The sequence below is a fragment of the Leucopleurus acutus genome, assembly GCF_964270905.1.
Source record: "Leucopleurus acutus genome assembly, chromosome: 4".
Classification (NCBI taxonomy): Eukaryota; Metazoa; Chordata; class Mammalia; order Artiodactyla; family Delphinidae; genus Leucopleurus; species Leucopleurus acutus.
The window spans coordinates 141,292,502-141,319,279 of NC_139146.1; the positions used below are offsets into that span (position 1 = coordinate 141,292,502).

Sequence of the window (26,778 nt, forward strand, 5' to 3'; positions counted from 1 at the left end):
CATAGAGGACAAATTTTCAAAGATATGTATTCTTCTCACATTCTTTTGCGTTTTCAGAAGACTAGAAATAAAGAAAATACCCTTGAAGCTTCCACAGAGAAAAGTAACTGGGTCACCTACAATGGGATGAGAAACATACTGATATCAACACTTTCTCAGCAGCATTAGAGACATTTCAGAATTAGGAAACGATAGGATAATATTTTCTAAAATTTCTAAGAGGAAATAATTTTGGGTAAAGAATTCTGCCTCTACCCAAAATTTCAATTAAATGAATCAAGAAAATAATTTTCTGACATGCAAGAGCTTGGAAAGTTTAGTACCTTCACAACCCCATATGTGAAGATGCTCTAGCAAAAAAAAAAAAAAAAAAAAAAGAAAATAAGAAAAAGGTGACATAAACATATAAACATAGAGAATAGAAACTCAGCATTTCTGGATGAAGTAGAGAAAAGTGGAAACAAATTAATAAAGAAGGCATTTTTAGTTCATGCTTGGGACATTCTTCAAGAGTCAGGGGTTTTGTGACCACAGAATTTTATTTACTCCTCTATGTGTTTCACTGCACTAGTTGGTTCAGTGGGGAATAATCATGATATTCTAAATGCTGTTTTAATATTGTTGATTTGAAATCAATCTATACACATTGCAGAAGATTTAATTATAGTACAACAATATAAATATTAGAAATCTTAATATCATTAATAAAATCAGGAGGTGAAAGGTAGGAGGCAGTGAAATATGGCAATTCTCTTATTTCATAGTGCAGAGTTAACAGATATTGTCAAAAATTGACAAATTACAGTATAAGTCCTTATATTAAATTTGTAATGGTAAATACAAAAAAACCCCACACACCTCAAACTGAAAAAACTCAATTACTATTAAAATAAATTATTTCTGGGACTGGAACCAGGGAGAGGTCAAGGAGGACAATTTTACCATTTATTTTAGACACTTGCATATGATTTGATTTTTATTCATGATGTGAAGATATTATTTTAAAATAAAAGTAAAAATAATACTCCTGAGTTTATGAGGAGCATGCATTTGGAATGGCATTATGACATACTGGTGCCTGTACTGACTCATTCTCTGCAAACAACCACAATTCTAGGTAAAATAGAAACAAAACATATTCACAAATGCTTCCAAGATTTAGAAAGAGAGGAGCACACAGGCTAAGTTAAGGAGGGACCCAGAGTGGCAAGTAGAGCACTGAAGCCAGCTGTCACCCTGAGGACATTTGCCAAACTAGGTGACCTTGAGTTTTAATTTGTATAGCCTCAGAGACCTCCAGAGAATGAAAGAGAGCCTAAGACTCTCTCACAGTGATTAGTCTCAAAAAGATTCTTAATACAGTTAAGACTCCAGAGGGCAACCTAGGCAGGTTAGGAGTGAAATGCAAATAAATCTCCCCTTCTTACACACCAAAGGACTTTAAGGAAGATTGTTAGTGCTGAACTTTTTGGTGTTGAATGTGTGTTAGGGGAATCACCCCTGAGATCCTGTTACATTTCACCTTCATTTAATGGTTACAGATATTAATGAAATGAATTTTATTAATAAAAATAAGAGCTAATGCTTATAATGTGCTTGTTCTATGCCAGGGACCATTTCAAATGTGTATTAACTCACCTGAGTACTGTAATAATGGCCATCTTTAAAAATGTGGAAACTGAGTTTAAAGTCTTTAAATGGCAGTCAGAATTCACACCAAGGCAGTCCATCAATAGAATCCACTCTTTTAAGGGTCTTTCTGTGTTACTCCCCTTTGGGCTGAAGAATTAGGCTTAACTAAAATAAATATGACAATAAAATAAATATGACAATATAGTAAATGATTTTTGTGATTTAAAACAAAAGAGATATGACTGTAAAGATCTCAGACATTATTATAAGGGATAGAACTTTTTTTTTTGAAATGCAATTTCTGTTTAGCAGAAACTGATGAGGATTCAGCATCATGAAACAGTAGTGAAGTTAATAACTTTCCTCTAGTCATTCAGACCAAAAATTAACTAATGACTATTTAGTGGAAAAATCACTGGAAGAATTTGATGTACTTTCTTATATTGAGGCATGGCTCAGAAAGGGGCCTCATTTGATTAGTGACCATTGGTCTCAAAAAATATAACAAAAAATTATACTAATATTTTATAAAAATTAACAAATGACTTGAAATATATTAGAATTATTTGCTGAACAGTTGCACTACAAATTTTATCACTTGATATAGAGTTTTATAATACTTAGAGTTGAGAATGAAGGGAATTTTAAAAATAAATTTTGATTTATATATTTATTTATCTATTAGTTTATATTCATTTGATTTGTTAAATATTTTGAATATCATCCCTGAATAAAGTTTAAAAGCAAAAGCTTTGGCATCAGAGAAATGCTTTTCTAGTCTCTAAATCTGTTTCCTCAACTATTAAATAGTGATAATAAATTAAGTAGGCATAACCTGATAGGGTCATAGAAGAACTAAGTATATTATTGCTTGCAACACTTATTTCATTGTGTTACCCACAGTAAGCTGTAAGTAAGTTAGCTATAAAAATTGTGAATGGCAGGGTTGCGGCTCAGAGCTAAGTAAATCCCACTTCAAAGCCTATGCTCTCTTTTCAATATTTCATAATATGAATAAGGAGCCTCTATTAAAATATGGTAATGTCTTTTGCTTTTTACACTTCTTTGTAAGTGACATTCACCTTCCTCAACCAGAGGACCCTCTGTTTTGCATGGTGTTGCTATGTCAGGAATGCAAAGAAGCAGAAAGAATAAATGTTCACTTTTTTACTTTGGAAACATTTCTTAAAGTTCTTTTCAGAGGCAATAGTTGTGGGGGCCATGGCTTTATAATGGAACTTTGAAAATAATGGAAAGTGTTGTCTAATTTTCACTTTCCTTTAAATATTCCAGAACTAGAGTTTGGCTAAGAGGCCCAACTTTTATATAAAATAGCTATTTATGGATAATAAACAAACTCAAAATCTTAGTAGCATATAATAAAAAGCACTTATTACTGATAAGTTTGCAGGTCTGCTAGAGAAACTTACTTCAGGCTGCAGGTTTGCTGGGGAAGCTCTGATTCATGATGCCATTTGACTGGGGTGGCTCTTGGGACCGGTGGGGTAGCTGGAGTATGTTCTTTTCATGGTGATGGCAGAACTATAAGAATATTAGTGTAAGAAAGAGAATAGGGAAATTGCAGGATAAGGGAATTTTCCTGCTACAGTGAATGAGAAAGCCCTTCCTAGATTGGAAGACTAGAAAAGGATAGAGAAAGGTAGCAAAGCAAAGCATTTGTTTGAGCACGAGGCCAGCTTCATGCTCTCCCACATTGTGGGTGAACTCTGGTAAGACTGGGGGTTGGGTAGTAGTGGTGGAATACATGGAGACTCAGGTTAAGAAATCCCAGAATTACTGAAGTATGAATTCCACTTCATCTGTGAAAGCCTGGGAGGGTGCCTCCTTTCATACTGGGTAGCTGCTGCAGACAGAAAAGTTATAATGGTATATTTAGGCAAAGAGGGCCTATTATCAGTCAGGGTCTAGTCAGGAGACAGAACCACACTAGTTATTTTGAAATAAAGTAATACAAGGAACTGTGGATATTGGAGAACTCCAAAAGGCAAAGAGGGAACACTAAGGTATCACGTAAGTAGTAACAAGCAATACCACCATCCTTAGGCCTGGGAAACAAAGGGAGTAGATTGGAATTATTAAAACTTGAAAGCTTGGAGATACCTTTTGATAATGTGATTCAAGTTTCTGAAGAGGAGCACAGCTCAGCTGGTGCTAGTGTCTCAGGAGCTCAAAAGAAAGGTCCCCTGGGCCTGGGGCACAGACCTTTGGGATCCTGGAGATAGTAAAAAAAAAAAAAAAAAATACGTATATTAGAAATGGATTTCAGCTGAAATCCTTAAGAGTCAAAATTATTCTGACTAAAACCTATATTCTGTTACCCTCAGTCTTTCTTTCCTTACAGTATCTCACTGGAACAGCTATGAAAATTTCTTAGATTTTTACATAGTTTTAAATGTTTATTTTATTGGCTGTTAGTTTGCTTGTTGGTATCTTATCATTCACCTAACCACTGGTGGAGGAGAGAACATTAAAGTGAATTTTCTTACTGCAAGTAAGGGATTTTAGGCAAATGATTTCTGACACACTGCAGAGTTAGTCGGTCACAGTGCACTTACATACTTCCTGTTCTTCCATTACATTTTAAAGTCCATAAATTTTTCACTTAATTGTCTAACTTCATTAGTTCAGAAAATGGCTTTGATATGCAAACAGCAAGCACAAGTGCTGCTGGATGCCATCTTCATCAAAGCACAGAAAGAACAGTGAAGGCAACTGCTAAGCAAAATACACTATGAGAAACCAGATTCTAGTAGCCTGCTTTTTGATTGTGTACAATTGCCTGTCAGTACTTACACAGATTGTGAGAAGGATGCAGTTCTGCAGTTTTATATTAGTTATTTTTAATTGCCCTACATAAATATCAGAAGTAAATAATAACTTCATGAAGAAATTATGTTTTTAAAATTTATTTATTTATTTTTGGCTGCGTTGGGTCTTCGTTGCTGCGCGTGGGCTTTCTTTTTATTTGCGGCGAGCAGAGGCTACTCTTCTTTGCGGTGCACAGGCCTCTCATTACGGTGGCTTCTCTTGTTGCGGAGCATGGGCTCTAGGTGCACGGGCTTCAGTAGTTGTGGCTCATGGGCTCAGTAGTTGTGGCTCATGGGCTCTAGAGAGCAGGCTCAGTAGTTGTGGCGCAGGGGCTTAGTTGCTCCACGTCATGTGGGATCTTCCTGGACCAGGGCTCGAACCTGTTTCCCCTGCATGGCAGGTGGATTAAGAAATGATTTTATCTTTACTCTTTGATAAAAAATTTTGCACTTTACTGTGTCTTGAGGATGAAATCTGTCCTAACTTTGAAGATACCATGTTCATTTAAAGTGATCAACAGCAAAATGGCTCGTATTCTACATAACCTCTGAGACAAGCTATTTGAGGCATTCATCGCAATCTGATTCCTACATTTTATATCAACCAGTCATTGTTTTATAGCTTATGTGAGAATTGAAAGACAGAAAACATGTTAAAAGTGATATGGAGATGACTAGTCAAGACCTTAACTCCATCATTTAAGTCCTTGATACCAGCATGACTATATATTCGATCCTACACATGGTGTAGTGATGGCATTAATACCATTGAAACCTCTATATAATAAATCCATGACTAATGAAACATGACATTTAGAAATTGACTTCAAGTGTCTGTCTTACTTAGGATGCATGTATTCATGAGTTATAAACCTTGTTTCAGTATATTTAATGTTTAAGAATTCACTTGTTCTTAAGTGTGTTGTAGATTCATCCCTGCTTCTTAACTTGAGCATATTCCCTTCTCCCTGAAGACTTCCTCTTCCCAGCGTGCAAAAAATGCCAGAACATCGAGAAAAGAACAGTATTGTACTTTAGCTCAAGAGGCTAATTTGCATTTCTTATAAACTCTATAGCTAGTAATGTCAACTTCTTACCTCCCTCATATATGATTAGTTCTTAAGAGACATACCTTCTTAGCCACCAAGGTCATTTTTGCTGTAGGAGTATTTGACTCTGGGGCTCCCCTAGTGTTCCAGTTACATTGTAACAGACCCTGAACTAGAAATCGGATTCCTGATTCTCTTCTCAGGTTTTTATTGCTGCTTCCTAGTGAAATAGATCTTGTTATTTTTGCTGATGTACGATGATAATCTTACATCTGTGCTATTTCCTATTCGTTTGGACATACTTTCAGTATCTTTACCAGTTCTTTTGCTATCTCTGCTTTTTTTTTCTCTTCTCTTCTCTTTTTAAGTGTACCTGTAGAAATAGAAGCTCTCGATGAATCTGATGCTGTTGATATAAAATGCAAAAGATCTTTTATGAAATCATTTTATTCAAATGCTGCTATGTCCCAGTCCAAAATTTTTCTGTTTTCTTACTTTTTACCGTATTAAGAGAATACAGGAGTCTCTGAAGAAAGTAAGTACATCCCTAATTCTCATCTATATAAAATGCAAACTTTTTAAAAATATTAAATGTAATAATTGAAAGGAAAAATGAGATTTTATGAATTCTACTAATTGTTTTATCTTCTCTTAAAAAACTTACAAGACTTTTTTTAAAGAAATAGTTTAAAACTTCCATACAGTAAGATATCCTTAACTTTTAAAGGTATGTAATGATTAGTGTGGAAAAGATATTCAAAGAAAAGTAAAGCAGTTCCCTACACAGTGGAAAACAAAGGAAGCAGCATGTAACAATGATAAATATCTGAGGACTTTCTAATTACCTTCTAATATGGTGTTTATATTTAGAAAATTAATTTACCCATTTTTATGGTCCCACATCCAATTCTAGAAGTATGCTTTTAAGACATCATTGCTTAATTATAAAAGAAGCTTTGGGACTTCCCTCGTGGCGCAGTGGTTGGGGGTCCGCCTGCCAGTGCAGGGGACACAGGTTCGATACCTGGTCTGGGAAGATCCCACATATCACAGAGCAGCTAAGCCCGTGCGCCGCAACTACTGAGTGTGCATGCCACGACTACTGAAGCCTGTGCTCCTAGAGCCTGTGCTCTGCAACGAGAGAAGCCGCCACAGTGAGAAGCCCGTGCACCACAATGAAGAGTAGCCCCTGCTCGCTGCAACTACAGAAAGCCTGCGCGCAGCAATGAAAACCCAATGCAGCCAAAAATCAATCAATAAATAAATTTATAAAAGAAGCTTTAACAGAGTAGATTTTTAAAATCTGAATTTGCACATTTAAGCATTTCCCTAGGGTTTAAAACCTTTCCTATACCTTTGATTTGCTCTATACAAAGAAAAAAAGATCACATATTAAACACTTGCCAACAATTTCCTAATGTGCATTGTAAATTCATGATTACATCTGTTTCTTCATATGAGTCTCATAGTGCACACATAGGGGGCTTTTCTTCTACTTGTATTCAACTGATTTAATTAGGCAAGTCCCACTAACGTGCTAATTGGAAGACAGACTTTTTCCCATTTGCCTGAGATTAGATTGCATTCACGGAATCATAATTATTTTGATGGCTTACCACAGTGAAATAGATGAACTGTGTATCAGCTAAATTTTTAATGAAGTTAACTTTTTACTTTCATTCTTATGTAATTTCTTTCTTTATCTTCTGTATAAGGTTGTTTCTCAAAGTGTCTTTTATTTATTTTTTTCAGTTGTCATTCTCTTTCTAATATGTCACATCTCAAATACTTTAATAAAATTTTGTTGTATACTTACAAGACTGAAATTAAAGAAAGACAAAACAGTTTTGATCTGAAGACTTAATGCTAGGAAACAGAAGTAAGACAAATTATATATTAGAGCCCAATTGTGGTATAAAACATTTTATCTTATAAGTTCTTAGTATTTTACACATATTATAATTTCTGTCCATTTGTCTCCTTTATTAGCTCATCTAAGTTCATGATTAACACTATTATGACCTTGATGTGTTCCAATCACTGTGATAGTATTTGGGATATAAAGATACCTATGACCTTTCCTCTGGAAGAACTTCATCCAAAAGTAGAATTATGCCTTTAAAAAGAAATTCTGAGGAATATAATTTGTATTTTTTATATTATCTGGGAAAATTCCTTTTTCCATTTATATATATATATTCTACCTATACTTTAATGTCATGATGAATTCCCAATTTTTTTTCATTTTTTCCTTAAAAGTCATTAGGTTCTGATCTTTTTTTCTTAGCTAAGCATTTTAGAGGTTTTTGACCTTCAGAGAAAAATATATACTAAGATCGACGTAGTTGCAATATAAGTAAGTTTGTAAGGAGATAACCACGTACAGCCACTTTGGAAAGCAGTTTGGCATTTCCTGCAAAAGTCCAAAAGTTTAAAATTCACTTGCCATTGACTCAGACATTCTACTCCTAGGTATTTATTCAAGAGAAATGGGAGGTATGTATGTGAATGTTTATGGCAGTGTTATTAACCAAAACCAGTATTATTAACCCCAAACTGGAAAAAGCCCAAATGTTCATCAGCTAGTGAATAATAAGCAGACTAAGATAGCCATAAAATGTAATACTACTCAGAAATTTAAATGAATGAAATACAGATATACACAAGAACATGATGAATCTTAAAATCATACTGTGTGAAGGAAGCTAGAAAAAAATATTTACAATATATGATTCTATTTATACAAAATTCTAGAAGTGGAAAGTAACATATAGTCACAGAGACTATATCAGTGTTTAAATGTGAATGTGGGTAGAAGGTAGGGTGGATAGAAGGTAGGGTAACAAAGGAACACAAGAAAGTTTTGGGGGATAGAAAAATGTTTATTATCATGATTGTTGTGATTATTTCATGCAGATGACATGCCAAAACTTGTCAAATTGTACAGTTTAAATATGTAAAGTTTACTGTATGTCAAGTATACAGTAGCAAAGTTACAAAAAATTACTTAGGGAGATAAGACAAATTGATCTATGTTATAAAAATAAGGAGAAAAACACATTAATTACAAACAAATATAAGTCATTAAGATGATCATTGCATGATTGGTAACCCCAGGGACTAATGGGTTTCATAAAGTGTTTCCAGTGGAGTTTTAAATAACTAATTTTCATTTCACATGTTCACAGTTTTAAAATGACTCCTTTATTTTGATTGATGAGAGGATAGAGTTTACTTTTGATATTTGCTTTTACTTTATGAAGTAAATTTCTTCATTGCAAACGAGGTTGATTATTTTTTTTAACATCTTTATTGGAGTATAATTGCTTTACAATGGTGTGTTAGTTTCTGCTTTATAACAAAGTGAATCAGTTATACATATGTTCCCATATCTCTTCCCTCTTGCGTCTCCCTCCCTCCCACCCTCCCTATCCCACCCCTCTAGGTGGTCACAAAGCACCGAGCTGATCTCCCTGTGCTATGCAGCTGCTTCCCACTAGCTATCTATTTTACGTTTGGTAGTGTATATATGTCCATGCCACTCTCTAACTTTGTCACAGCTTACCCTTCCCCCTCCCATATCCTCAAGTCCATTCTCTAGTAGGTCTATGTCTTTATTCCCATCTTTCCGCTATGTTCCTCATGACCTTTTTTTTTTTCTTAGATTCCATATATATGTGTTAGCATACGTTATTTGTTTTTCTCTTTCTGACTTACTTCACTCTGTATGACAGACTCTAGGTCCATCCACCTCACTACAAATAACTCGATTTCGTTTCTTTTTATGGCTGAGTAATATTCCATTGTATATATGTGCCACATCTTCTTTATCCATTCATCTGTTGATGGACACTTAGGCTGCCTCCATGTCCTGTCCATTGTAAATAGAGCTGCAATGAACATTTTGGTACAAGACTCTTTTGGAATTATGGTTTTCTCAGGGTATATGCCCAGTACTGGGATTGCTAGGTCATATGTTAGCTCTATTTTTAGTTTTTTAAGGAACCTCCATACTCTTCTCCATAGTGGCTGTATCAATTTACATTCCCACCAACAGTGCAAGAGGGTTCCCTTTTCTCCACACTCTCTCCAGCATTTATTGTTTGTAGATATTTTGATGATGGCCATTCTGACTGGTGTGAGATGATATCTCATTGTAGTTTTGATTTGAATTTCTCTTAGGATTAATGATGTTGAGCATCCTTTCATGTGTTTGTTGACAATCTGTATATCTTCTTTGGAGAAATGTCTATTTAGGCCTTTTGCCCATTTTTGGATTGGGTTGTTTGTTTTTTTGATATTGACCTGCATGAGCTGCTTATAAATTTGGAGATTAATCCTTTGTCAGTTGCTTCATTTGCAAATATTTTCTCCCATTCTGAGGGACCTTTTCATCTTGTTTATGGTTTCCTTTTCTGTGCAAAAGCTTTGAAGTTTCATTAGGTCCCATTTGTTTATTTTTGTTTTATTTCCATTTCTCTAGGAGGTGGCTGAAAAAGGATTTGCTGTGATTTATGTCATAGAGTGTTCTACCTATGTTTTCCTCTAAGAGTTTTATAGCGTCTGGCCTTACATTTAGGTCTTTAATCCATTTTGAACTTATTTTTGTGTATGGTGTTAGGGAGTGTTCTAATTTCATTCTTTTACATGTAGCTGTCCAGTTTTCCCAGCACCACTTATCAAAGAGGCTGTCTTTTCTCCACTGTATATTGTTGCCTCCTATATCAAAGATGAGATGACCATATGTGCATGGGTTTATCTCTGGGCATTCTATCCTGTTCCATTGATCTATATTTGTGTTTTTGTGCCAGTACCATACTGTCTTGATTACTGTAGCTTTGTAGTATAGTCTGAAGTCAGGGAGCCTGATTCCTCCAGCTCCGCTTTTCTTTCTCCAGATTGCTTTGGCTATTCGGGGTCTTTTGCGTTTCCATACAAATTGTAAAATATTTTGTTCTAGTTCTGTGAAAAATGCCAGTGGTAGTTTGATAGGGATTGCATTGAATCTGTAGGAGAAAAACCATATGATCATCTCAATAGATGCAGAAAAAGCTTTCGACAAAATTCAACACCTATTTATGATAAAAACCCTCCAGAAAGTAGGCATAGAGGGAACTTTCCTCAACATAATAAAGGCCATATATGACAAACCCACAGCCAAGATTATCCTTAGTGGTGAAAAACTGAAACCATTTCCACTAAGATCAGGAACAAGACAAGGTTGCCCACTCTCACCACTATTATTCAACATAGTTTTGGACGTTTTAGCCATAGCAATCAGAGAAGAAAAAAGAAATAAAAGGAATCCAAATTGGAAAAGAAGAAGTGAAGCTGTCACTGTTTGCAGATGCCATGATACTATATATAGAGAATCCTAAAGATGCTACCAGGAAACTACTAGAGCTAATCAATGAATTTGGTTAAGTAGCAGGGTACAAAATTAATGCATGGAAATCTCTAGCTTTCCTGTACGCTAATGATGAAAAATCTGAAAGTGAAGTTAAGGAAACACTCCCATTTACCATTGCAACAAAAAGAATAAAATATCTAGGAATAAATCTACCTAAGGAAACAAAAGACCTGTATGCAGGAAATTATAGGACACTGATGAAATAAATTAAAGATGATACAAATAGATGGAGAGATATGCCATGTTCTTGGATTGGAAGAATCAACATTGTGAAAATGACCCTAGTACCCAAAGCAATCTACAAAGGTTGACTGTTTTAATGTTTAAGCTTCTCTTATTATCTACAATTCTGATTATCCATTGCTTTACTTCAATTATATAATTAGAGAAAAATAATGTAGGAAAAATACTTTTACTTTTTTTTTTCTATACTGTTTTCTTGGCATGCTCCAGTAATAGAAACTTTCAGAGACACTGGGAACTTAATAGAGTCCAGGGCTATTTCTAGATTCAAAGTTTCAATGCATGTAATAGAATTAATCTGTTAGTTACTAACTGGAATTTTAATTTTGCAAGAGATGAAAATATTTCTAATTCAAACATGTAAGAGTGTTTGAGTGGAATGTTGTCTCTGGGAAAATAAATTGGACATAAGGTTATAAGAATTTTGGTAGTAGGGTATTTTTGAGCAGTTTGAAATGAAAAAAAAAGGCATAACATACTGTTCCTCTACATGGCATGATATTTTTGTAGTATTGTATAACATTACACCTAAAAAAGAGAAAGAATATGAGAGAATTTTTTCATGTTCACTAGTGCATTTTATTGCTCTAGTTTCCCTGATATTTAAAAAATATTATTATTAGTAATCCAAGTAAATTTTGAACACAATACTTTCAGACTAAGGGCAAAAAGAACTGTAAACAAATTATGAACTGTATTTAGCAGGTCTGATTTTCACAGTGGTGTAGGTTAGCAACTTTAAAACAACTTTCCTTGTGACCTAGGAGTAAGCGAATGGGTAAATATATTGAGAATAAGGAGAAGTGTGTTTTTCACTGTTAGAGAAAGGAGTTATAAATATGGAAAGGAGAAAGTCTAGAATATATAGATAGAGACATATGGATATAGATATAAACATAGAGGTATTTGTGTATGTATGTGTACATCTTTTTATCTTTTCTTTCCCCTTAGCTCTGTCTGCTAAAAGGGCCATTGTAGCAAGGAACACACTTTATTCTCAGATCTTGGTTTGTAAAAAATCATTCCTCACTTAAAGCTTCCAGAGATCCTTAGAGAAATGGCTGATTTCAGGGCAGGAGCAGGAATATCTTGCTGTGTTAAAAATCAATGCACACTAAAATAAATAAATGATTGGAACATGTTAGAAGGATGTAGGAGCCAGCTTGAAGGTGCTCCCACAGGCTAAATCAGGGATAATTTGAACATCAAAATAATTAATGATGATAATGAATTGTAATCCATAGAATAAAACAGAAATCCATTAGTCAGCATGTCTGAACTGTCTTGAACTGACCGTGGTATTTTAATGTTTCTTGTTATTAATGTGCTCCCATCTATTCTCACATCTCCTGTAGTTTTATAATTGTTTTAAAGTTGTATTTTTTGTAATTTTATTTTTTATTTTTATTTTTTTTAACATCTTTATTGGGGTATAATTGCTTTACAATGGTGTGTTAGTTTCTGCTTTATAACAAAGTGAATCAGTCATACATAAACATATGTTCCCATATGTCTTCCCTCTTGCGTCTCCCTCCCTCCTACCCTCCCTATCCCACCCCTCCAGGCTGTCACAAAGCACCGAGCCAATTGGATGAGGAAATTTTGACACAAGAATTTACCCATAGTCATATGGTTAGCAAAAATACAAGCCAGGGCTTGACCTCAGACAACACAGCTTCAGAGTCCATAATCTTTACTACTGGTGTACACTAAGGCCAGTGCTTAGTAAAGACTCAGTAAATTTTTGTTTGTAGGCTGTAAGATAGGGTAGCATTTATTTATTGATTGATTGATTTAACATCTTTATTGGAGTATAATTGCTTTACAATTGTGTGTTAGGGTAGCATTTAAAAACAGTATCACTTAAGTAGCATTTTCTTTATAGAGGAAACAGTGTATCAAATTCTTTAAAAGAAGGGAAAGGAAGAAGTAAGGATATTCACATTTTTATTTTAGATGATCATTTTCTTGACTCCTCATGAAATTAAATAATATTTTGGATGTATTTATATGGCTGTAATCTTTATATGCACGAGTCTGGAAAATAGCAGTAGCACCCTTGGTCTTTAATAGCCCTTTCATCTAATTTTAATTTTGCTTGTTTTGTTTCTTTACTCAATCAACAAACATTTAGTGTTACTAAGAAATGTGCTACTAAATTTGTCACCAAATATAAGATAACCTGAACAATTGTTTAGTGTCACATAAGCACCATAGATCTGGAAGAAGACAGGATATTTAAAATATATTTCATTAACCAAGAAAGATATTTATAGGAACATTAGGGGAGAATAATTAGGTTTCCAGAATTTCAGATGTATAGTTTGTCTTTTGACATTGAGATCTACAGCTGGTGTGTCATAAAATGTTATTTTTGTGTATGGTTAACATTACCAGAACTCCTTATCTCTCTCTCTCTCTCTCTCTCTCTCTCTCTCTCTCTCTCTCTGTCTAGACAATCTTTATTTCCTGTTCTGTACCTTCTTTTTCTTAGTCACCTTGCTTTCTCTTCTCTCTTTTCATCTTTTTCATAGTTTATTCCCCTCTCTTATCATCTTTACTCTTCTGTGTCTAGATATGACCATAGTTATTTTTGGAGTAGGTAATGGGATGCTAAGATATTTATAGCTTACCGGAAGCCAGCCTGGATCGTTCTGTCCACTCTTAGTTTACTGTGGATGGTGGAGGCAACTTCCAAACATGAATAGTTCTATGACTTATCTACTGCCAATCTCATAAGAAGAGAAGAGAAAAAGACATGTTTCCTGCACAGTGACCTGCTAAATATTTCTGAACATGACCTTCAGCATGAATTATGGTGGGAGGGGTTTGCATGAGTGGGTGAGATCTTTGAGGGCCTTCTTGAAGCTAATAATAAGGTTATGAATACAACCCAGCAATTCTGACTTCAAGTTCTAAGGTATTTCAGTAGCACTACCTTGAAATGATTCCTTTTTTTATACAATGGGTAATTCTTGCCATACTGAGCATAAGTAGATGATAATAAGGGTTATATGATTTCACAAAGTTTAAACATAACAAATTGATTGGATTCTTTCTTTCTTTTTTTGGCGGTGCCCTGCGGCATGTGGGATCTCAGTTCCCCGACCAGGGATCAAACCCATGCCCCCTACATTGGGAGCGTGGAGTCTTAACCACTGGACTGCCAGGGAAGTCTCTGGACTCTTTCTTTTAGATATTTCTCTAGGGTTAATCAACAATTTTCACAACTCTATTATTTAAATTACACTTCCTTCACAAATCACATTCAGATTTTACCTCTTGTAAGTTTTCTAAGTTTATCAAGATGAATTTTAGTGTCTTATCCAAATCTGTTCAACTGGCTCTGGGAGCAATTATGTTCTTTTTAAAGAATCATTTACATTAACTTTCTTCCCTTTCACATTCGACTTATAAAATAATTTACTTTTGGATTTTTGTTGAATTGATAAAACTGAAGAAGTGGTATCTTGTCAATCAGAGCTAGTGTAACTAGTAATAATCTATGCTTTTTCCATAACTCAGTAGCATTAGCGTTTACAGGAAGAGAAAGGCCATTTCTATTCACATGTTTTACTTTAATCTGATGAGATATACATTTTTTTCTGTAAAACCAGTGTCAAAGGTAATCATGAAAAGCTCAAGCATCAAAAGTAAAGGTCTACTTTTTTGATATTAGCAAAGAGAAAGAAATACACCTCGCATAAAATATCAATCAAATTTGACTACCTGGAGACACACTGTAATGATTGTGTGAAAGTGAGTCCTTGATCAGTTTGAATGGAAATATCCATACTTCTGCATCATTGCTGAGATTATAAATTACATTTGTCTTTGCCAGAAACCAGAGCATCTTTAGGGAAAGCAGTATAGTTGAACAGTTTTACACAACAGACATTTTATAAAGAACTGCTTATATGTGAGGCAAATTTAAGCACTGTAGGGGTTGAAAATACTTTCGTGGCATAGTGTCAGCCCTACTTTTATGGGGAAACTCAGTGATAAGGCCACACATGAGAGGGAAAGCTTCGAGGTAGACAGATTCATTCACTCATTCATTAGCCCATATATCTACTCACTGATTAAAAAATGTTCATTGATCACTTACTGTGTGCCAGGCACTTGCCATCATCGAGGATACAATGATGAACAAAACAGATGCTTCCTTAACTTTCAAGAAACTTACCTTTCTATGGGAATGAATGATATTAAAAAATAATTAAAGACTTGTTTAACTGCAAATGTAACAATGGGTACAAAGTTAAGAGCTGTGTGTCTGAAAGCCTATTGCAAGAACAAATGGATTCAGGGAAGCTTTGAAACCCAAAGGATGAGCAAGAATTAGACAACAAAGTTAATAAGCCATGGGTCAAAATAGCTTTTTATATAGTCTAATATCCTGATAGTATTCTAGAAATGAATTAATTTTTTTTATGGTTCTAGTGCCCTCAAAGGCAGCTATTATGACTGAGATTACTAGCTACCTACCCCGTCTTTATTCTTTTTCTTCCTTTCTAACAGAACCCAATTTTATTTAGAAGAACAACATTCCCAGGTAAAACAACTACTTTTTTAAAGTTCCCTTATAGCTACAGAATGGTTATTTGACACAGTTTTAACCAATGGGAAGAAAGCAAAAGTTACTGGTTTGGCTTCTAGGAAAGTTCCTCTTGGAAAGTGTTTCAGCTGTTAAACACAATTTTTGCTTTTGTCCTTTCTCTTCATTTCCGAAATGAGAATGCTATGGCTAAAATCTTGAGAACATTAGGATGAGTGTCACAATCTAAGTATGGTAAAACAGAAAGCATGAAATGGCTTAGACCCCCAGTGTTATTGGGGATCCCCTAGGCTCCTGTATTCCTACTGTCAGTTTTCTTTAATTTGAGAGAATAAAAGAAAAATTAATCTGCAAATATGTAGGGTACATAGAATCCTATCTGCGGAAACCTTGCCTTCTCATCAGATGGCTTTATTCTCTTTCTGCTATTATATTGACAAAGAAAGAAATATTCAAGTAGATACAGTATATTTGTTTAATGTGCTTTTTATATGTTTATGTGTCTATATAAACTATAAGTAATAGAAGAATTAAAAAATAGAGGATATCAATTCTAGCTAGAGTGATCAAGAATGCTTCATGGACGATGTTCCATTTTAACTGAGCTTTAAAATTGTAAAACTGCCTTCACAATTTAAAAAGGCTTTGCATACCAAGGAGAATCTCCTGAATTTTTTCCCATAGACACTCAGGAGCCAATGAATGCTTCCAGCAGATGTCTGTCATGTTTCAGTACAATAACTTATTTGCTACTGGGATGCCAATGATTTGAGACTGAGAGACCTGAAGGTTAAAGAGGCAGTTAATACAGTTGTCAAGTAGTATTTTAGAGCACTTACCAGGATCTTTTTGGTAGTAAAGGAAAGAGAGCGTTGATTTTTAGATATGGGGGAGAAGGGTGAAGAAATGTGAGAGCCGGCTTTCTATTTTCAGGCCTGGATAGACAAGGAATTATTGTAGGCAGGTGGGAAAGGATAGATGGTTAGGTAGTTGGGGAAGGGAAGATAATGAGTTTTATCTTAAGACTACGTGAGAATAATGATGTGGAAATGTACAGCAAACAACTAGAAATTTGTGACTTAAATGTGAATTATATAATGTTATGTTGGAGAAATTAGGTGAAATTAATGCTTTTATTGCCTACATGATTTTGTCCATCAGCCGGTTTTGTTATTCTTTACTGGGCCTTGAAGTATCATGGTATAGCTGACAATTGTAGTTTCTTTCGTAAATCAGCATTAGGATAAAGGATCTCTTTCACTGTGCTGGGAGAATACAGAAAATGAAATCAATACTTCCTGTTTTTGATTATCACTTAACAATTAACATTATGTCACATCTATATTAAAATCTTTTTCTTTCTAAAGTAACATTCTTTTCTAAGTCATATATTTAAAGAGGTATATGTTTAGAATGATGAATATTAGGAATGCTGAAAAATGGCAAGGGTAACACGTTTGTAATTATAATTTGCAATATGCAGAACAAAGATAATTTATCATCTGAAATGCCTTCTCTATAAATCCAAAATTAAACAACTTGGATAAACATATTGGTAAATTGCTTTAATCAAAGTTTTCTGCATATTTAGGCAAACTTCACTACATTTATGGCCTATAATTCTTTTCACCATATATATTTGATTAAAGATTTTGATTTGAATATTTGATTGAAAATATCCTTCAAGTCTTCTTAAGTCACTTCACTAATTTGACAAGCTTCATCATAAAAGAAGCTCTAAGTGACTTTTTAATAATTACGTATTTGGGATTTTAAACTAAAATTTTAGACCAGAATATACTTAGCTATGAAATAACAGCTAGAACAAGTTACCCCCAAATAAATAAATTTTAACCCAAATCATAGTTAATGATTTACTAAATCATGCTATCTAGCAGTGTGTGTGTGTGTGTGTGTGTGTGTGTGTGTGTGTGTGTGTGTTATGTGTGTATACATATATAGCTTACTGGAAGCAGAAATGGAAGAACAGTTATTTCTTGTAAGAAGTAGTTCTGGTTTAATTGCCTAGGATGTTAACTCTCGTAAAGTATATGAATTTCTCTCACATAGCTATTATTATTAGACCTGCTGTATATCGCTGTGGACTCGTCCTGCTGGTGAGAGTTTGTCTCCTAAGCACAGGAAGACTGAGATTCCACTCTGCCTTTGTGGCTCTGCAACTTCTTCATGTTGCCCTTCTGAGTTTTTGGTTGAGTGCCTGAGGTTCTCTTTTTTTCTCCCTGGAAGTCCTACCCTTTACAAATTTTCAGCTTACTCTTTAGCTTCCTATGCCATTCGGGTTCAAAACTTGCCAAATATCTTGAGAAAGAGGCTTGTACTCTGTTGCCAGCCCTTGTTCTAGTGTGACTTTAGCTCCTAAGCATCAGAAGACTGCAAATTTTATTCTGTCTCTTCAACCCAGACTTCTGTTCTTTTGCCTGTTCTAGCACACAGCAAATAGTCCATCATAAAGAACCAGTAATGAATTTGGTCTCCCCTAGTCTTCAGTCCCTTATGATAGACTGTGTGCCCTTTGAAAGCTCCACTAGTTCTTCTTTTCCTTAGAATAATCTGTCTGCCTATGAAGAACCTAATCTTTAGCTCTTACCCTGACTTGCTAAATGCCCATATAGAAGAAAGCAGCTTTCAGTGTAAACTCACATTAGAAGGGCTTTCCCCATTTTTGAATTTAGTACATAAAATCCTCTTTGCTTTCACAGATCTCTTATATCTTTGAAATTATGATTTTAACATTTTACCATTTTTGAAAAGTAAAAATGATTTATCAAAACCTACTCATTGGTGGAAATGCTGGAATAGCTACTTTAATTACAAATAAAACATGTTAAGACAAAATGGGATTTAGAAATAAACAGTCACTCTCACTTAATATTTTAAAAATTAAATTTACCATAATAATATGATAATTAAAAATTTTTATGCACAGCTCCACAAATATATACAGCAAATATTGACAAAACTACAGGGAGAAACAAGTTCAAAAACAAAAATCTATTCTATTTTATTTATCTTTATAGATCTATCTTTAAAAGACAGAATAGAGTTGACCACCTTGTGATGTTATGATCAAGAAAAAAATGAGAAATGGCAAAAATAACAAATATCAAAAATGTAAAGAAGGACATTTCTGCAGATTCTTGAAGCAATAAACAGACAATATTTTTTCTTAATAAATTTGAAAACTCAAGACAACATGGACAACAGTCCTTACTAAAGAAAAATATAATCCAGAGTTAATATATTATCTAAAATGTCTATTTTTCAACCAAAACTCATTCGATATGCAAATATCAGGTAAGTATATTTCATACTCAGGGGGAGTATGAGAAACCTACTCTGGTAAGATTAGACATTGTATCAAACAGATGAAGATTTCAAAGCAGCCATCATAAATATATTCAAAGAATCAAGGGAACTTATGTTTAAATAACTGAAGTAAAATATACTGAGTTAGACAATAGGGAATCTCAATAAAGAAATAGAAACAAGCAGGCAAGCAAGCAAAATAACTAAAAAAGAATTCTAAAATTATAAAGTACAATAATGCAAATGAAGAATTCACCAGCTGGACTCAATAGCAGATTTGAGATGACAGAAGACAGAATCAGTGAACTAAATAATAGCTCGATAGAAACCATTAAATCTGAAGAAAAAAGAAAAAAAGATTGACAAAATGAACAGTTTCAGAGACCTTTGGGTCAATGTCACATATTCCAACATATATGTAATGATAGTCTCAGAAGGGGAGGTGAGAAAGAAAGGGGCAGAAAAAACATTTGAAGAAAAGATAGCTGAAAACTTTCCAAAATTAATGAAAAACATGAATATACAAATCCAGGAAGTTCAGTGAACTGCTAAGTAATAACATAAAGATGTCTAACACTCTTAGACATACCATAGTCAAACTGCTGAAAACCAAAACAAAGAGAACATCTTGAAAGTGAAAAACAATTTATTACATACAGTGGAAATAATGTGATCATGAACTTGTCATCAGAAAAAACAGAGGCTGGAACTTCCCCGGTGGTCCAGTAATAAAGAATCTGCCTTACAATACGGGGGACATGGGTTCGATCCCCGGCTGGGGAACTAAGATCCCACATGCCACAGGGCAACTAAGCCTGCATGCCACAACTACTGAGCTCACGTGCCTCAACTTGAGAGCCTGTGTGCCACAAACTACAGAGCCCACGCACTCTGGAACCTGCGCACCACAACTACAGAGCCCAGGCACCCTGCAGCCCACATGCCACAACTAGAGAAGAGAAAACCTGCATGCCACAACTAGAGAGAAGCCGGCACACTGCAGCAAAGAGCCTGCTTGCCTCAACGAAGGTCCCGCATGCCGCAGCTAAGACCTGACGCAACCAAAAAAAAAAAAAAAAAAAAAAAACTCTTAAAAAAAAAAAAAAGAAATAATGTAATGGAGGCCAAAAATCAGTGAAATGACATATTCATAATGCTGAGAGAAAAGCAAGTCAACCAAGAATTCTGTATCCAGTGAAATTATCATTAAAAAATGAAATGTGAGGTAAAGACATCCCCAAGTCCTTTACCATAGCATGGTAAAAGGAAAATTTATTTTGAGGCTAAAACTTGAGTTCAGTCTTTATTTGCATTGTGCATACATCTTGGGAGACAACTCAGTGATCAAATGCTCCATTTCTTGCTAGGCCTGGGGGGTTTAATTGTTGATGTTTGGTAATTAGAGTTTTGGAAGATAAGAGTATGCATGCAGTTTAATGTGTCCAAGGTTAGAGAGTATATGAAATTTTATATGTCAAAATGGCAGGGAACAGGGATGGGAAAAATACTGAAATTTTTGAAATGAGGAGCTGGTCTTTGGGGCTCCAGGTCAGTTAGGCTTGGATTTTAAGTGGTTAATATAAGGGTTCTGGGCATGGGGAATTGTGCATGGGCTTCAACTCAACTTAACATGGTTAAATAAAACCACAAAGTATGGGAAAAGGTTTTTCCAAAATACAAACAGGGTGACCTGCCTTCCTTTGAAGTTGGTTGCCACCAGCGATTTTTTTTTTACTGCCTGATTCACTGTCTTCATGTGATTCCCAGCAACTTAACTACTTTGGATTTTGTTGTTGTTGTTTGTTTGTTTGGGGCTTAAAATACTAGGAGCTTTGCTTTCAAATATCCTGTTGGTATGTTTCTGCAGGAAAGGGAGATATCACTGAGGGTTTCATGTAGTCCCACAACTAATAGAAATAATAATGCTAATAATGATGATAATGGCAATGAAAGCAAATACAAGTGCATGTATCAGGTATGTTGAGCTAAACAAATAGACTGCCAGATATTTCTCCAGCTAAGATGAGTTTATCTGAGATCAGCAGAGAATTGCAGTTTGGTGTCTGCAACCATGGTGAACCATGTGCAACTCCCTGCAGGGCAAGGGAAGGAGAGCACTTTTACAGAAAGGAAAAGGGAAGTTAGGAGGGCTACAGAAAACAGAGTCCATGGCATTTCGTTGGCTGAGTCCTTGCCAGGAAAGAAGAGGGTCTTTCTTCTTCCTGTTGGGCTCTGCTGTTTTCCCATGGTTTGAGAGCTCTCCCTCCTGATCTTCTGACTATATTTAATTGAGGTTTTTGTTTATTAATTTTTTATAGATACCATTCTAAGAATTTCGTATACATCAATTATTTTAATTCTATGATTATTTATGTCATTTTTAGGTAGGGCCCTGGTTTTCCAGACGAAGAGGTCAAGACACCTTAGACTTAACTTCAATTTGCATTGAGACATAGGTTTTATTTCATCATTTTATGGCATTTTCCCTCAGTCTCTAATTGCTCTTTCAGGTTGTCCTCCCACTGTTGCCTCTGGGAACATAACTGCTAGCTCTATGAGTGCCATCACTAGAATAGAATTTTTTTTTTAAATTCAGCTTCTTTAAACTAAAAAATAAATAAAATAAATCTAAAATGGAATTTTTAATGTTCTGTGTCTTTTTGAATAACTGTCTGCCAGTTGAAAGGCTGGCATTTGAGCCTGTGACCTAGATTCATATCCTAGGTTTTTAAAGTTAGACCAGGAAGATAAGACTCAGGTAATTTTGGCTTTTATGCTGGGACTCAGATTTTGCTGCAAAGCATGTGGAATTTCCCAAACACAGGAACAGGATTCAAGTACTGGGTTTAAAAAAAAGGATGAGAAATGTCTATTATATCCACTCATCATGTGCCTTCTCTGTGATGTACAAAGGATCACCAACAGAAATTTGATGATCTTATCTATACATACTATTTTTCCCTGAAATGGTGTGTAAAGTACTATATATAGGTATTGTTTAAGTTATTGCTTTTAAACAGGGTTTCAGATTTGTCTTACTAATCCTAGGAATTAATTAATGCCTAGAAAATTTATTTGACATATTAATCTCTTGGTCAGATAAAATGAGAGTTGAAGATGAGTAAGAAGAGCCTAGAAACATCAGTAAAGGACACAGGTAGGGAATAAGTTTTCAGAGAAGCATAAAAATGCTATAAAAAGATGTGGTCATGATGAGGGTAGTATATTTTCACTTGGTAGAGGAGCCAGTGAATCTAATGAAATTTAGGGTAGCTAGTTTGACGAAGTTTCTAGAGGGGAACACACTATTGTTGAAGAAAACTGATCACTTGTGCAGTTACTTACTTTTTCTTTGAGGCATTAAAAAAGAAAGAAAAAAAAAAGTTCCTATGTGGCAGCAGCCAAACCCGTCAGTCATATCTAGGCTAGGCACTGGAAGAGGGACTAGGTGGTGACTCCAGGCAGGGTGCTAAGGGAAGCAAGAACAATAACAGCTTCTGATAAAAAATGAAAATGCATAGTAGGGATAATCAAGATCTTTGTAAAGCTTTCCTAAATACTCAGAGTACATTGTACTCATGATTTCTTTGTGCCTTTGTGCTCTCTTCTACTTTCCTTTCACATACCACAGAAGCAGCCCCGAAAGATCCAAAAGTCATCTTTGGAGCTATTGCTTCTATTGCTTATCCTCCGCCTGCCTTTACTAAATGTACTCCTAATGCAGACAAGAAGCAAACAGCTGTTGACATTTCTTAGTTGACTTATAGATTGTGGCATTTGTGTTTGACACAGTACTTAAACCGGAAATATGGGGTTTCATGTAAGAATCTCCTCTGCTAGTCATGATCAGTACTTTTACTGTATTTAGTGATTCTTTGGAAGTGGGAGATAATGTTGTTGGCTTGTGCTTGAGGGTGATAATAGGGATATAAGGAACAAGAGAAAGTATGTTTTATAAAGTATGGCTCCTAGATGGACTTCAAAAGTTTGCTTTCTCAGTATCCAAATTTGTTTGAATTATTTGAAACATTAAAATTCTTCTCTGTTGGTCTAGACCGTGATTGTTCAGTCTTGTTTTTTACGTTGAAATTAGCTTTTGTAGAATAGTAAGATTAGCTAACCCTTTTGTAGAATCAGGAACTAATCTAAGTATTTTACTTGTTTTAACTCATTTAATCCTCACAGCAACCCAATGACATATGATATAAATTTTATAGTTTCCCCACTTACAGATGAGGACACTGGGGATCACAGAGGTTAAGCAGCTCTCTTAGGGTCCCACAGCAAGTAAGGAGCAGACATGTGGAACCAAAGAAGTCTAGTGCTAGAATCTCTAACCTTAGCCACAATACAAGTCTCCTGCCTGCCAGAAAATCATTAAAACTTAAAAAGTTTGGTCTTTATACATAATACAGATGAACAGATTTGTTAGATCTATATAATATACTATGTTTTAAAATAATTTGAAGAAAATGAGTTTTATAAGTTTCCATTGAGGTAATTAGCTAATGGTTTCCAGGCATTAATTGTGCAACAAATATATGATATTTTTTATTTAATTTAGTTTAGAATTATTATTGTGGTTATTAATATCCGTGTGGTTTATGTTGATTAAAAATGTTAATATAACTGTAGAGCACGTAAAGAGCCATAAGTGATGAAAGGGGAAGCCTTTTAACTTAATTGAAATCTATTAAAATGAAATAAGCAGTCTCATTTGTAGAATAAGTAAGGTGTGCTCACATAGGACAGTTAAGCAGGAATAGTTTTGCTGCTTAAGAAAACAAGTAATCACTGCTCTCATTTCTGTATAAAATTTGATTTTCATTATGAAATTTGAAAATTAGAGTTTGATCTATATTATGAAGGCTATTTTTTTTTAAGAATGTGAACCTATACTTCATAATTCTGTTTATTTTATCTTAAATTTTTACAAGTTAATTTAAGGAGGGCATAGAGTTAGGGATACTCTTTTAAATTTCTATTTTTAATGGTTAATTAAAGAAAATTTTCATATTTTCTATTATCATTGCTTAGTGTGACATATGCTATATCTTTTTGGAAATTTTCTATATGTTTATGCTAGTCCATTGAAATTTGTTTCAGGATGTTCCAGCACCAGGCACCTATGATGTTCAAAAATCATATGAGATGTCTCAAGTTCAACATAAATACATGCCACCTTGTAGTTTGGTGGCCAGAATAAAACATGCCTCGTTTCTTAGCACAACTCGTCGGTGCCTGGACAAAATGAATGATGGGCCAGGTAAGTATAGACTGTCTTTTTAAAGAAATGGAAACAAAATCTAAAGTTTCCTTATTAAAATAGACAATTGTAAACATACATTTATCATGTCTCTTTTAAGTGTGCAGGACAAAAAAATAACCACTTATTTAGTGAAAGATTTTAGATGTTTTTTCAACTGTAAGAAGATTTGTTTGGAGTTTTATGTCTTTTAATTTTGCCAAAGACAATTTTACTAATTTTACTAAAGCTAATAAGTCATATCCTATTAGAGAAAAAAAACAAACTCTTAATATGCTATAGTTATTAGAGGAGAAATAACTACTGATGTGGAAGATCAATTGTATACAAGATATATATCATGCCAGTCTCATGGAATTACTTTAATTTTCCTCAAGTATTAAGAAGGCAGCTATATAAAAGGTAAACATTTATTTGAGGGGTTGAAATTCCAAAAATAATTTTGATTTTTAAAATTGGGATTAGTTCATCTACTAGTAATGGCATTTTTATACTAAAATAGAATGAAATAACTTTCCCTGATAATGCAAATGAACCGGTGAGTAGATTATTTCACACAAGAGAATTAGATAAAGAATGGGAACAAGAGTTTTCAACAGCAATTTACAAATGTATTGCCGTTAAGTAACCAAACTGTTGTAATGGATCTTTATGAGACTATGAAGAGAAAAAATGAAACAGAATGGAGTTTTTAATGAAAAATCAAAGCGGGAGAATACGATGGGTCAAGCAAATAAGAATACTTGGGAGACCCTGAGATCCATAGAGACTTGCTTTATTTTTCACTGTCTTTCAGGAATCAAGTATATTACCAACTTAAAGGTCCATTTTAAGTCCAAATTTAGCTTTTCTTATTTTCTTTTTCTTCTCTTGAGTTATTGTACCATTGTTGATTTTGTCAGGTTTTAGCTTTGTTTTGAAGTAGAATTCAAATTCCTTTACTATTGTCTCTGACCACACTCGTTATGTGGTCACCCAGAAATGGTGCAGGGAAATTAGTTCTTTGAAGTTTAGGTACTATCACTGTCACCGTGACCAAGCACGATCAATCAAGTAACAAATATCTATTGCAGAGTCTCTTAAAGTAGATTAGATTGATCTTCATATTTTCTGAAGATTTTTTTTCTCTTTGCCTTTAACTCTTGTCTCCATAAAAATTATTATAGATGCCATGCATAGTAAGATCTTCAGTTAAGTTCCAGGATTGGCACTCTGACTTTTCATTGCTTCGGTATTTAGCCTAGGGCAAGTAAATTCACTAATTGTTTCATTAGTTTCTATTTTACAAAAGTGAGATAATATTTGCCACCTACTTGGCTTTCATGAGAATACTAAAGATTAATAAGACTGTATTTCAAAGTCATTTTCAGAACCGCTGAAGCTCCTTAGAAGTATAAAATCTTATTATAATGTGAAACATGTTTCTTCTTAATGCCAAGCCAACACTAGCTTCTGAAAGAATTTGGGACAGGGAAATATCTTCATTATGAAGACAGTTATTATTTGGAAGTCAAAGACATATGGACTGTCAAAGTCACTATACAACTGTAAATTAGCCAGCTTGCTAAATGAAAAGAGTTTATCATAATAAGCCAATACTTCATTAAGTTTGCCATCCTGCATCTTAAAGTAGCCTATAATTCAGATAAATAATAGCAGAAATCCCACATGCCTCTATAATCAACACATTAGAAAAAAACATATGGATTTCTAAAGCTATTACCTGATGAGATGATTATGAAATCTGATTTCCTCTGACATATGTAGATACTGTGATAATTATAGGATTCATTCTTTTGAACTTAATCTGCTATCTTAAGGTATACAGTCCAAAATACGTCTCTAACATAGATTTAATAGGTGGCCAGGGCCAATTTAATTAATATCCATGCTTTGTTTTGGTAGTTGAAAATTAACTTCTATTTGTCCTGTTACACTGATCCAATCAAGGAAAAGAAGTCAGGTGTGATACTATCAACTCTCTAAATAAATTCCTCTTTTTTTGTTAATTTTCATTTAGGTTAGGTTTTTTATCGATCAATATGACAAAAAATTCTTGATTCTAAAATGAGAATAGGGCTTCCCTGGTGGCATAGTGGTTAAGAATCCACCTGCCAATCCAGGGAACATGGGCTTGAGCCCTGGTCTGGGAAGATCCCACATGCCGCCGAGCAACTAAGCCGGTGTGCTACAACTACTGAGCCTGTGCTCTAGAGCCCACGAGCCACAACTACTGAGCCCATGTGTCACAACTACTGAAGCCCACACACCTAGAGCCCGTGCTCCACAACACGACAAGCCACCACAATGAAAAGCCCGTGCACCGCAACAAAGAGTAGCCCCCACTCACCACAACTAGAGGAAGCCCGTGCACAGCAATGAAGACCCAGTGCAGCCATAAATAAATAAATAAATAAATAAAATGAGAATAGCCCATTTATATTTACAGTTCTTAATACCATTTA

General features: G+C 34.6%; 1 protein-coding gene across 1 annotated transcript in view; it reads left to right on the forward strand.

Moving 5' to 3' along the window:
* STPG2 (sperm tail PG-rich repeat containing 2) overlaps window positions 1–26,778 on the forward strand; it is a gene marked incomplete at its 5' end in the record, with an annotated part of 261,353 nt that overhangs the window by 129,598 nt on the left and 104,977 nt on the right. The window contains 1 exon segment of the mRNA XM_082838444.1: window positions 24,154–24,313. Coding sequence (XP_082694570.1) covers window positions 24,154–24,313 — 160 coding nt within the window.